We start from the raw sequence: 13,440 nt of genomic DNA on the forward strand, positions 1-13,440 counted from the left end.
GAGACATATTTTGACAAAAGCATGTCGAGTTTTTAATAGGCTTGGAAATCATTTATTCTGATTACATTGGATGGTATATGATGTTGTTTATCCAGATGCAGGTACGCTTGGTTTCGATACTAGATTGTCTTTATTTATAGGAATGGCTATGACTTGGAAAGCTCCTAAGAATAGAGTGGCTTGACCGTTGCCGTTGCCCAAGAATCCCAAAGCCCCAGGTGGCAAAAATGATAGGTTCGGTTGTCCATTGTCCCTGGTTTCTTCCCGAGGACTTTCTACTAAAGATTTGGATGATCCGTCGTTTTGATTTTCTTGATTTTGAGGGTCTTGTGTTTCTTCGTGGATCGTTTCGTCTGCGGATCTCTTTTTGTGGTGGTTTTGTATGAAGCTGAACTGGTAGTTGTTTGTGTCAATCAGCTGAGTGGATGCAAAATTATCTGAAAATAAACAGAATAAATTTTATTATAAAAGGAGCTTCAATTCGATTTGCTGCATATCAATTTGGAATAAAAAAAAAAAGAAAAGTTAATCAACCCAAGAATTTAATGAATGTATGTAAATAACATACTTTCTTGCAAATCATTTGAAACAATACACAAATAGAAGGCCAGGTGTACATTTGAATACATGGAAGTATTTAAATTGAATTTGTAAAGACATTAAGAAGACAATGTAGAGGAAAGTCGTGATGGAAATTCACAAATCAAAAAGCATTTATTTTAAAGCGTGTCATAACTACCTAAAATTAGTTACATCATTATCACTTTCAATGTAATTATTGTCGATGGAATCTTCTTTGATAGGGATGAGGACTATATCAGCTTCTTTAGTAGTGGTATCTATGTGTTCCATTTGGACTACGTCTTGCTTCAAATCCATGTTCACGTTTAGTGTATTCACCTTAGGCTTGGAACTTCTGTCGTATGTGATATTCTCTTCTTTATAGTTACTTTGAAGATGGACGTTGTGGAACGTTATGACTTTGTCTTGGAAGAATTTTTCAGCTTCTGCATCGTCGTAGCTTTGAGCTGATCTGGATTGAGGAGTGACCACAGGGATCAAGCAGAGGGCCAAAAACCAAACGTACGTTTGCCACACCATGATTATGCAGTTGTGGCAATAGTTGCAAAGTGCATGCGCTTTTAAAACATTTGCATACACTTATGACAGGATATTTTCAGGTTGAAAAATGTTTGATAAGCATTTTGAAATGCGAACAACGCAGTTGACCCACTCTGACTACATAAATAACGCGAGACCATTATTGATACCGAAATTGGTTACTAATTTAACTTTGAATGTATGCAAAATGTGGTTTTAATCGTGGAAATGATGCAGAAGTGTATTATATAGGACACTACTAATATGGGTGATTTTTTTAAAATTTATTTATTTATTTACCGATAACCACCAGTAGTAGAAGTAGTTCAAAGAGTGCGTTCTTCATTATTATCTGGCGAGAAGTTCGCTTGTAGAATGTCGTATATTATTGGTGAAATGCGATAATGGCGTTTAGGTTCTCGACTTATATAGTTTTTTGCTGGAAATGTAGAGTTCGTGTGTGGAATATTTTAAATGGGAACTTGTCAAGTTAATCGCTAAACGATGCGTGCATTTTATCACAGTGCAATGTTAAAATGAATTGTCTAAAAATGGCGAGGAATTGTTTTATGGCTTCGAAGAAATTCAATTGGGTCGTTAAGTACATAGTCTTTATCGTTTATGTCAATAATGCGCTTTTAAATAAATTATAATATAGCACTTTATGTATGTAGTTTTGAAGACATTCGAAAATTATCTTGTTTTAAGCTTCATATACAATAAAGAAGACTAAAGTTGATGTACATACGAGTATATACACATTTATGAAATTTCATATACGCGTTATGCCAAAAGGATCAAAAAGATTTAGTCTGAAACATTACTCTTCACCACATGATACGATAAACTGTGTATGTACATAGATTTAATGTAGGGTCACATGTGCCAGTAATACTTCAGATACACTGATATATAAATCTGTTCATAAAAATAATATTTTGATCAATAAGTTTTTCCAGTGATGACTTATGAATGATAGTGTATGGTAATTCACAAAATCGGGTATACACAGATAAGTGTGGAAAGGTGTATGATTTGAATAACAAAAATATATTGAAAGAGATATATGTACATGAAAGTAAGATCAAGGTAACAGATTTACATAGATACTGAGTAGTAAAAGGGAAATTTACCCCGACTAACAGATGGAGAAAGGAAATATTAGTATGTAATCCAAGATCGTTTAGAAGAGTGGACGATGAACTGATGAACTGATGGTCTGAAGAAAATATGCGGAATAAGGTTGATGAAGGTTGAAGTGAAGATAAGCAAGAATGACATATGATATGTATATTACATTATTGGAAAGGCTTTCATCCAGCAGTGAATAGCAAAATAAGACGTGCATTATAAATTGAGGAAGTACATATGTATGGTATTTCAAAAAATCAGGTATACACAGAGAAGCGTTGAAAGGTGCTTCAATAACAAGAAGATATCAAAATAAAAATACATGGATGAGAAGTAAGATACAAGGTAGCTAAGCTAGTAAAAGGTATATTTACCAGAAGGTACTGAGTAGTAGATGGGACATTTACCTAGACTAATTGATGGAGAAAAGAAATATTAGTATGCAATCCAAGATCATATAGAAAAGTGGACGATGGACTGATGGTCTGAAGAAAATATGTTGAATAAAGTTGATGAAGGTGAAAGTGAAGATAAGCAGGAATGACATGTGATATGTATATTACAATATTGGAAATGTTTTCATCTAGCAGTGGATGGAAAAATAAGATGTGAAAATGCATTCTAAATTCAGAAAGTATCTATGATATTTCATTAAATCAGGCTTACACAGAGAATTATGGAAAAATGTACGATTTGAATAACAAAAAGAGATCGAAACAGAGACACATGGAGACGAAGTAGGATCAATGTAGCAGTAATAAGTAGCTGAGCTAGTAACAAACTTTAAGAAGCAGTAGGAGGGAAAATTACCCAGACTAATGGATGATAGATAGAGAAAGCAAATATTAGTATGATATCCAAGATAATGTATATAGAAGAGCGTATGCTGGACTGATAAAGTTGATGACTGTTGAAATGAAGATAGGAATTATGTAGAGTTGGAAAGGCTTTCACCTAGCAGTGGATGGCAAAATAAGAGCTGAAAACGCATCGATAAACTTTTAATGAATAAATTTATGTACATATGTATTTAGTATACAAGACAATAATCATTGAGCAACATTGCTAATATACAGTAAGTTTAAAATATTTTGCATCAAAAAACTGGTACCGCACTAATGAGCTCTAGATATCTACATACATGCATACTTAAAGGATAAAAAGAAGCTATTTCCTATGCATAATTTAAATAATAGACACGAATGTCCAGAAATAGTATAAATAGCCTCGTACTCTTGTAAAATACATCAGTCAGGTTACAGAAGTAGTAAACAACAATCGAAGAAAACAACAAAGCCTAAACATGTTCAAGTTTTTGGTTCTATCCCTCCTTTGCATTGGACTATTCAATCACGGCAAGTTTCCTTATTTAATTTATAAAACTTCACCATTATTATATTTATATTTGTAATATTTGCAAACAATATTTTTTTTTAGTGTTTTCCATTCCTTTTAAAGAGAGAGGACTTTATGCCTTTTTTATTATATTTTTTCAGATGATATGCTTGTATCATCTTTGAGAATTGCCAGATCACCACAAATGGCACCACCAGCTGCTCCAGCTCCTCCAGCAGCACCAGCTGCCCCAGATGCACCAGCAGCTCCTGACGCACCAGCTCAACCTGATGCTCCAGCTCAGCCTGATGCCCCAGCAGCTCCTGATGCACCAGCCCAACCTGATGCCCCAGCAGCTCCAGATGCTCCAGCTCAACCTGATGCACCAGCACAGCCCGATGCACCAGCTGCTCCCGATGCACCAGCTCAACCCGATGCACCAGCTGCTCCCGATGCACCAGCTCAACCTGATGCTCCAGCCCAACCAGACGCTCCAGCTCAGCCTGATGCTCCAGCCCAACCTGATGCTCCAGCTCAGCCTGATGCACCCGCAGGTGGCCAGTAAAACACTTGTCGACACTTGCTACCAGTGCATACATACATATATGAATGATGACTGAATTTGCGTTTATATTTAAACATTTATTATTTAAGGAACTGAGCATTTGAAAATATTGTTTCATTGTGAAATAATGAAAAAATAAATGACATTAAATACTTAAAGAAATTATAAATGGTTTCTTATTTTATTTTTATTTTTAGTTGGAATATTCAATTGATTTTTGGTAGTAATATATATCTACGAATGTATTTACGTATGTATTATATAATACAAGCCGAAGCGAAAAGTTAAAATTTTGGATTTCCCACGATAGACTCATCAAGGAAACGTTAAATAGATTTCGGTATTTTTCTTTTTAATTATAATTATGTAATAAACAAATAATTAAAAAATAATATAATATTAAAAAATTTGCATTTTATTCAAATGTACACTTCATTAATTTACATTTTGAATTAGAATTTTAGTCAATTTTCCACGCAAGATCAAATAATGGAATCATGCGGTATGACGAGTGCATTTGCTACAGATCTTCCTTTGCTGAGACTTTTGAAAGTTTTCCATGTTTTGTTTAGGTCGTCATATTCCCAAACATTGCTCGCTATACCATTTTCATCTTCTCCACCTGAAAATTAAACAATAAAAACAGCTTACAGCTCAACTAATCGTCGTGGAAATAGAAAATCATACTTAGTTACATAACAAAAAAACTCACCCATGCAAAGCAACACGTTTCGGAATAAACACAGACTAATTCCATAAGTAGGATTTGGTAATTTACAATAAGCTGTCCACAGATTGGCATCGGGACTATAGCTTTCTACACTGTCTAATCTAGTGGCTGTATCTCTAACATAACCACCAGCGACAAAAAGTTTTCCACTGACGGCAATGCTCTGAAAGTATGTGGTTGAATCAAAATTTGTCTAATTTTTAGCACTCATGGCTGTCATCAATGGATATAATTAACAATAGATACTAACCGAATGAGCATGTCTTCTCTGAATCATCGGAGCGCGATAAGACCAACAATTGGACTCTACCGAGTACATTTGGACTTCATCGACGGATTTCCATAACCCATTATTATTTAATTCTCCACCTGTTAGGTAGATTCTGCCATCGATGACAGAGGCACTAGGCCAATACACAGCCAGCAACAATGGAGCAACGCTCGTGTCCCAATTCTGTGTTTTGCTATTCCACCTATTCCAAATCAATATAACGATACTATCAATATTAGGGGTTCTAAAACACCGCCCAAAAGAAAAAGTCGGTTTTCGTTTTTTTTACAAATAAAAAGCCGGTTGGCCGGCTTTCACCGGTTTCAGAAAATTAAGATTATTTTTAAGTTTAAAATTTTATTTCGAAAAAAAAATGTAAATATACATAATATTATGGAAAAAAAGAGTTTTTTATAAATTAAATTGAGTTATAAACATTATGACCTTTCATAAGATCAATATTATAGGTTTATTATTATTACCAATATTACAAATAATACAATTTGTATTATATATCACAGCCGTAAAATGGCAGATCCTTAATACGCACAAATTTTATTTTATTTTATTTTTTATTAATTTATACCAGGAAGGCCTAGCAGGTAAACCCAATGCGCCTTCCTGGCCAAAGACAATTATATAAACATATACATACATTATCCATATATACACAAATACTTACACGCATACACAAATACACATACATACATACATAAATATGCAAATAAACATATATACACATACATACATACACATATACACATACATATATATATACATATACATACATATACATACATACCCATACAAATACAAACATCTATATACATACACACATTATACATGCATATACACATAAACACATTAATAAAGATAAACTATTCATATATGTTTATATATATATATATATATATATATATACATATATATATATATATATATATATATATATATATATATATATATATATATATATATATATATATATATATATATATATATATATATATATATATATATATATATATATATATATATATATATATATATATATATATATATATATATATATATATATATATATATAAATTTATATATACATACATATATGAAGCTAGAAGCCATTTAAAATATGCTGCCTGACGCAGTAACATCATACAGTAGAACTGTATGATGCAGTAAAAACATCAAGGCTCCCAGAAAGCAAGTTAAGTAATAGAATGGCTCTTGAAAGGGGTGAGTCATCAAGCACATTAGTTCTGGCCCGAATTGGCAGAAATAGAGTTATGGAGCGAGATTCTTTCAGTATCCCAGGTACCCAAACTTTAATATTACACAGAACTTCAGGAAGATGACATTCACCCCTTAGAATTTTCAGAAAAAGCTTACGAAGTTGATTGTTTCGAATATATTGTTAAAAACCTCGCAGAAAAACTATAATTGTGGAATCGTGAATAGATATTAAGAGCACTGCTGAGTTTCGCTCTGAGGTTGCGTTCAACGTTGAAATATTTCCATCTTTCAAAGTTATTTATACGCATCTGTTTTAGCTTAAAAATCCAAAAGCTTGTCAAACTGTTGCAAATTTCGGAAACGAATTCATTAGAAACGGCATATCACAAACATTTTAAAACCATAATAAAAAGTAGGTATGTGGCCTCAAAATTTAAAAGGCTTCCAATTCCTTCGAAGAAAAATCAATTACATTTCGGAAATTTCCATGCATTTTGCCATAAAGCATTCGAGTTTACGACTACTTTTTTTTTCGTTGTCAAGTACAAGGTTTTGTGATAATAATGTTTTCTATACTTTTATACCTGAACTTGTGAAAGTCATTGAAACTACTTTCAATAATATTTTATTGGTTTATGACCTGGTCTTCGTCCATTACTAAATATCAAAGAAAGTGCTGTACCTTTTTTTGTTGTTCAAAGAAATATACGCCTATTACCTAAGAGGGTTTAGATATACACATGTATTATATTTTGATCTTTCATAGAAATTTGAAATTCATAATTGTTATTTTTGAGGAAAAAAACCGGTCGATCGAGTAAAAAAAGCCGGTTTTTCGTTTTAAACCGGCTTGGAAGCCCTAGATCAATATAAATCGACTGAAACACAAGATTGAAATGAGATTTTTCTCTTATTTTAAAATCACCTTTCCATCGATGAAAGTACGTTTGAATTATAGCCCCCGATAGCGTATACATCAGTGGATGAAACACGACGAACTGTCACTGCTGAGAAGTGGTATCGTGCTTGATTTAATGGTTTCAATGGATGTTTCTGACCGGTCTTCAAATCAACGTAGTCTACCTGAGAAGAATCAAACTAATTCTAATCAAAGTAATCAAAGAAAATAATCCAAAACTTCAACGCAACGTTACCAAAGTGACTGCTTTAGATGTTAATCCGCCGATGATCATCATCCAGTCGTCGTCGACGAGAACAGATTGAAAGTTGGTCCTGTCGAATCTAAAATTCCTACTTAAAGACCAACATTTGTTTCTATCATTGTAAATATCGATGGTATTAGCCGTCTGAAAAAATATGCAATGAATGAATTAAATTGATCGCAAAATCAAATATTTGTGATAGCTTACATCAATACTCGTATTTTCTGATCCGACAAATGCTATTTTTACATTCATTGTGACATCTGACTCAATTTGAATTGAACGTTGACAATTTGGTAAAATTGATTGCAACGTCTGTTGAAGAATCTCATTGCACTCGGGATAGGATAAACAAAAGTCCACAAATTCCGTGACGACAAACTAAAAGAATTTCGAATGATTCGATTGAATATGAGATTTCGTTCAATCTAATATATAATTTTGGAATATTTTGCAAATACCTCAGTCGAGAGCAGCGTCAACTTTACAAAAGTCATCAGTTCCGCCAATTCACTTCTACGGTTCATTTCATCTGAATTCACCCACAATTTTACAGAATTAAAGACGTCATTGACCGACGCATTCAATTTATCCGATTTCAAGATCTCGGCTAAGGCGGAAGCAGGTAGTTTCAGGAACTTTGGCGTTTTGTGCAACTGAAACAGATGAAATAGATGAAGCAGAAACCAGCAGCGTGGACTAGTGGATAGTATGTTATGCTTCCGAGCAGAGTGGTCGCGGTTCGATTCCAACTAGTGGCTGTTGGCCAGACATTGGTTTGTGACTCCAGGTCGATCGATTCCTATCAGAGTTTCCAATCAATTTTTCTGATTTTCATTGAAACGATTCCTGTAAATTGGCATCTCAATTCCAATCTCTCTTGCAAATCTCAAGTTATTCAGCGTCTTGAGATTCACAAATTTCTATAATAAAACGCTGCGAGAATTTATCCATAGATGTCACTGTGGATGATGTTTGTATGAATTCGCATTGTATAAGAAATGCTTGTAACAATATATTAGCCAGCAGTATGGCTCAGTGGTAGCATGTATGTTTAGTACCGAGTGGGTTCGAGCCCGCTATACTGCTGGTCAGACTTGGGTGTTTGTGAGTCCAAGTCGATCGTTTCTTATCAGAGTTTGACATTTTTTTCTGATCATTGTTGAAACGATTCCTTAAAATTGAAAAAAAAATCTACCTACTTACAACCTACCTGTTGTCACAAATCTTCTGTATTATGTATGAAAAACTTGTAAAAATTTATTTACAAGTCTAAAATCCATAGATGTCTCAATGGATTAATTCTTTGATTAATTTAATTAATTGTTAATGTCGTGTTCTTCAACTTCCCTAAATACAGCGATTTATGTAATAAAAATGCTGCATTGTTTGTAATTAATTGTCCAGGAAGGCAAGTGCATCGTTAAAAATTGCACAATGCATTAAAAAACACACAATAAACAACATGGGATACATTTTTATGAGTAAATTGATCATTTAATTAACGTATTATTCAATTAACATCGTAGTTTGACAGTTTTTAAAAGTGTCATGGCGATCGTCCGCCTTCTACATAAAATTTCAGGGGTGGCGCCAGAGAAATGTAAAAAATATTTTTTAATAAATGTGAAAACTTTTCTCTTGGTGGCGCATCGGGGTGTTCCTGTCAAGCCTTCCTGGTATATGTACATATATCTATGTATGTAAAATAAAAAAATAAATAAAATAAAATTATATGTAGCCAGCAGTATGGCTCGGTGGTTGCGTTTATGTTTAGCACCGAGAGGCTACCGGGTTCGATCCAGTGCTAATATTTAATACTGCTGGTCAGACTTGGATATTTGTGACTCCAAGCCGATCTTTTACTATCAGAGTTTGCCAATTTATCTGATTTCATTGTGGAAACGGTTTATCCATCAAATTGGCAAAAACAATCCTACTCGCTATATCACAAATCTCCGAATTTGATTTATGTACCTATACAATACGAAAAAAATGTATTTACAAGTCTTGATCCATTCATGTCTCTATGGATTAGTTGATTGAAACGGTTCCTAAAAAATTGGCAAAATATCATCTTTCCTGTTGTCACAAATCTTCTGTATTTATTGTGTATAATTTGTAAAAAATATTTACAAAATCTAAATCCATAGATGTCTCAATGGATTAATTTTGTAATTAATTAATTAATTATTTGTTAATTTCGTAGTCTTCAGTCTATCAAAATACAGCGATTTTTGTAATAAAAAACACTGCAATGTTTGTAATTAATTGTCTAGGAAGGCGCATTGGGGTCTACCTATTAGGCCTTCCTGGTGTATATCTATGTAAAATAAAATAAAAAAAATGTATATAACAAACACTTACAGTCTTGAACTTGTCGATGGTTAGCTTCATAGCTTTTGCTCTCGACGTCGGATCATCTGATAGACTCAAAACTTCCAAACAATTTTTTTGATCGATCGTTTTGTATCGAGGGGCTATATTTTTAATTTCGAGTTTGTCAGCTAGTTCTATGAATTTTCCATAGTCCTTGTCGTCGATATCTGAATGTTTTTTTTTGTAAATATTAAACAAGAGAATAAAAGTAACGAATCAATTGTTTTTTTTCTTCGAATTATACTTATTTTTCCAGTGTAGCAATACTTCAACATTGCCTCAATAATTGGGTACTCGAAATCAGAAAAAGTTTCACTCAACTTGTACATGTTCTTCGTGAAAAATTCGCTGCACGCCGAAAGCACTATCATATGTGCATAGAAACTGCAATAGTAAGAATGTACAATAGAATTAACACTTTTAATTTAAGTTATTTTTGATATCGAATACGCATACCTTTTGTTGCGAACAATGAAAAACAAATCGACGTGTTTTTCATTCCTCATAGCATCATATAAATGTTCGAGTCGTTTTGTTGCAAAACCTGGCTTTGCCTTCACTTCTATCATCTTGTTTATTAGTTATTTTTAATGTTTTTCTTAATAAAAGGATTACAAATTGCAATTGGACAGGTTCAATATGAATTATATTATGTGTAGAACAGAAAAATGTTAAAATAATAGAAGTGGCTTTAGGCGTTATATTGTTGTCAAGTGAGGATTGTCCACAGACATTCCTAAATAATTTTAGCATCAGTCGTATTTGATGCTTGGTGATCGACGTACATACAATGTCCGATAAAAACTTTGTTTATATTATTCGGTATGGTATGGGCAAGTGCATCGTTAAAAATTGCACAATGCATTCAAAAACACACAATAAACAACATGGGATACATTTTTATAAGTAAATTGCTCATTTAAGTAACATATTATTCTATTAACATCGTAGTATGACAGTTTTGTCGGCAGTGTCATGTCGATCGCCCGCATTCTACATAAAATTTCAGGGGTGGCACCAGAGAAATGTAAAAATTATTTTTAAATAAATGTAAAAACATTTCTCTTTGTGGCGCCGAATACTCAATTATATTAATAACCAATTATTTAAGTTTAATTTATATAAACATCGTTCATTTTATATTATACATATTTTTGTTGAAACTATACATTACACGTTAATTTAACATTTCCCAAGGACAGACAAATAAAAAAAAAGTGGATAAAAATAATCCGCCAACTGAGAAAAGAAACGGATTGGCCACCAACGCACAACACCACCATATATTCAAATTGTAAATAAATCTATATCAAAATAAAACTTTAATTTCTATAGTTAATATGTGATGACCCTGATTATATTCCATGCATTGTAGCGTAGTTATGGAGACGTCACACTTATTATTGATACAAGCAAAGCATTGGTAAAGGCACTTCTATTATTATAACATTTCTCTGGTCGGTACAGTAAAAAAAATGCAATATATGTATGTTACGTTCTAGTATAGAAATATGTGCTCATTTAAGTAACATATTATTCTATTAACATCGTAGTTTGACAGTTTTGTCGGCAGTGTCATGTCGATCGCCCGCATTCTACATAAAATTTCAGGGGTGGCACCAGAGAAATGTAAAAATTATTTTTAAATAAATGTAAAAACATTTCTCTTGGTGGCACCGAATACGCAATTATATTAATAACCAATTATTTAAGTTTAATTAATATGAACCTCGTTCATTTGATATTGTGGATATTTTTGTTGACATTACACGTTAATTTAAGAGTTCCCAAGGACAGACAAATACAAAAAAGTGGATAATAATAATCCGCCATTGAGAAAAGAAACGGATTGGCCACCAAAACCCAAAACTACCATATACTCAAATTGTAAATAAATCTATATCAAAATAAAACTTTAATTTCTTTAGTGAATATGTGTTGACCCTGATTGTATTCCGTGCGTTGTATCGTAGTGATGGAGACGTACCGCGTAATATTGAAACAATGTATTTATTCGTAAAGGCAGTTCTATTATTATAAGTTTATAACATTTCTCTGGTGTAGAAGGACTTACCTAGTGAATAGAATCCTAGTGATGACTGGTCGAGTATAAAGATCATTGGTTATTCAATGCTCTGTCGGGATAGATAAGCCTATCTTATCCTGTTATTAGTCGGTTTCACTTTGTTATTTCATTTTTAAAAGTTAATTACATACATGTGAACATATGTATGTCAATAATAAATAAGACGAAGAATGAATTTTAAAGCTAAACTACCACACATATTTTTATAGTAAAGTCAATCGGCAGTTAATCGTGTTTTTTATTGTTAAGAATGCCGTTTTTCATCACAAACAAATATGTTTTTATTGTGGTGATTTCATTGACATTGAAAAAACCACATATGTATGTAAATAACTAATATAAAAATAACATATATATGTAGATTTTGGAATGATCGGCTTTTCTTAGGCATCAATTTTACAATTCGAAACACTGTCAATTTTCACGATTCAGATTATCTTGTATTAGATTAAATAAAAGTATATTTAAATACTTAGATTTCAATCGAAATTCAAAGTAAAATTCAGAGACCAATTATCTAAAATTGCGATCTAAAAGGTCTTAACGATTTGATGAGATGTTTAAATACAATTTGATTATTGATTACGTGTTCAGAAACACAAAAAACACGTTTTTAACTTACCGGAGTGGAGACTAATCAATAATTACTAAATTTGACCCACTCAATTCAAATATGACAGTGATTTTTTGTTTTTTGTTTTTCAAATATGATAATGATTGTTAGTTTTCACTCGTTTAAAATACGCAAAGTTTTAATAGAATTTCGGCTTTTGCAGTATTTACCGCTCGAGTTAGTACGTTTAGATAAAAAAAATATTGAGATTGAAAACCAGTCCTTGTAAACATAGCAAAATATAAAACTGGTTCAATTAAAACATAATAGCTTGAGAAAAATAATGTACAAAAAAATATATTTTTGAATTTCAAAATTAGCTATATAATTGATTAAAAGTATTTTAAAGCAATAAAAATCACAATTAATTGAAAAAAACATCTGAAAATTGATTCTAATACTCACTTATGGCACAGCAATCCTAGATTTTGAGTTAAATACTGCAAAAGCTAAAAATCTGTAAAAATTGCGTAGCTTTTAAACGCTCATATCTCATTAACAAAAGAAAACCAAGAAAACTGTCTTTTTAGTTTTTTTTTGGTTCAGAGATGAGATATGATTTTTTGAGATTCGGAGATATATGTATGTGTTTGTTAAATCGCGCGATTTTTCTATATCTTGGTGTTGTTCGGTCCATATCTCAAAATCTGTCAATTTCATGTTCAAAACGAATATTGGAATCTATAGTCGGGTATTTTATCTTTCATTTGTAGTACTTTTCAGCGTTCAAATCACTCTAAGTAGTCGTTCAGTTCATATCAAAAGTCAAAAGTACAAAAGTAGAGAGTTCTTTGAGTGGTACCCAAGATAAGGACAGAAGGGAGTAAGAAAAA

General features: G+C 32.3%; 1 protein-coding gene across 1 annotated transcript; it reads right to left on the minus strand.

The window, feature by feature from the left end:
- Nucleotides 1-4,527: 4,527 nt before the first annotated feature.
- On the minus strand, nt 4,528-12,005 carry LOC143913645 (kelch-like protein 41). The gene is made up of 10 exons (XM_077433545.1): nt 10,365-12,005; nt 10,153-10,292; nt 9,897-10,075; nt 7,991-8,185; nt 7,737-7,910; nt 7,521-7,673; nt 7,292-7,449; nt 5,113-5,335; nt 4,845-5,025; nt 4,528-4,754 (listed from the first exon to the last, which is right to left on the minus strand). Exons 1-10 carry the CDS (start codon nt 10,475-10,477, stop codon nt 4,615-4,617), a joined length of 1,656 nt encoding a protein of 551 aa, XP_077289671.1. The 5' UTR covers nt 10,478-12,005; the 3' UTR covers nt 4,528-4,614.
- Between the last annotated feature and the right edge of the window lie 1,435 nt (nt 12,006-13,440).

Source organism: Arctopsyche grandis, chromosome 6 (genome assembly GCF_051622035.1).
Source record: "Arctopsyche grandis isolate Sample6627 chromosome 6, ASM5162203v2, whole genome shotgun sequence".
Lineage (NCBI taxonomy): Eukaryota > Metazoa > Arthropoda > Insecta > Trichoptera > Hydropsychidae > Arctopsyche > Arctopsyche grandis.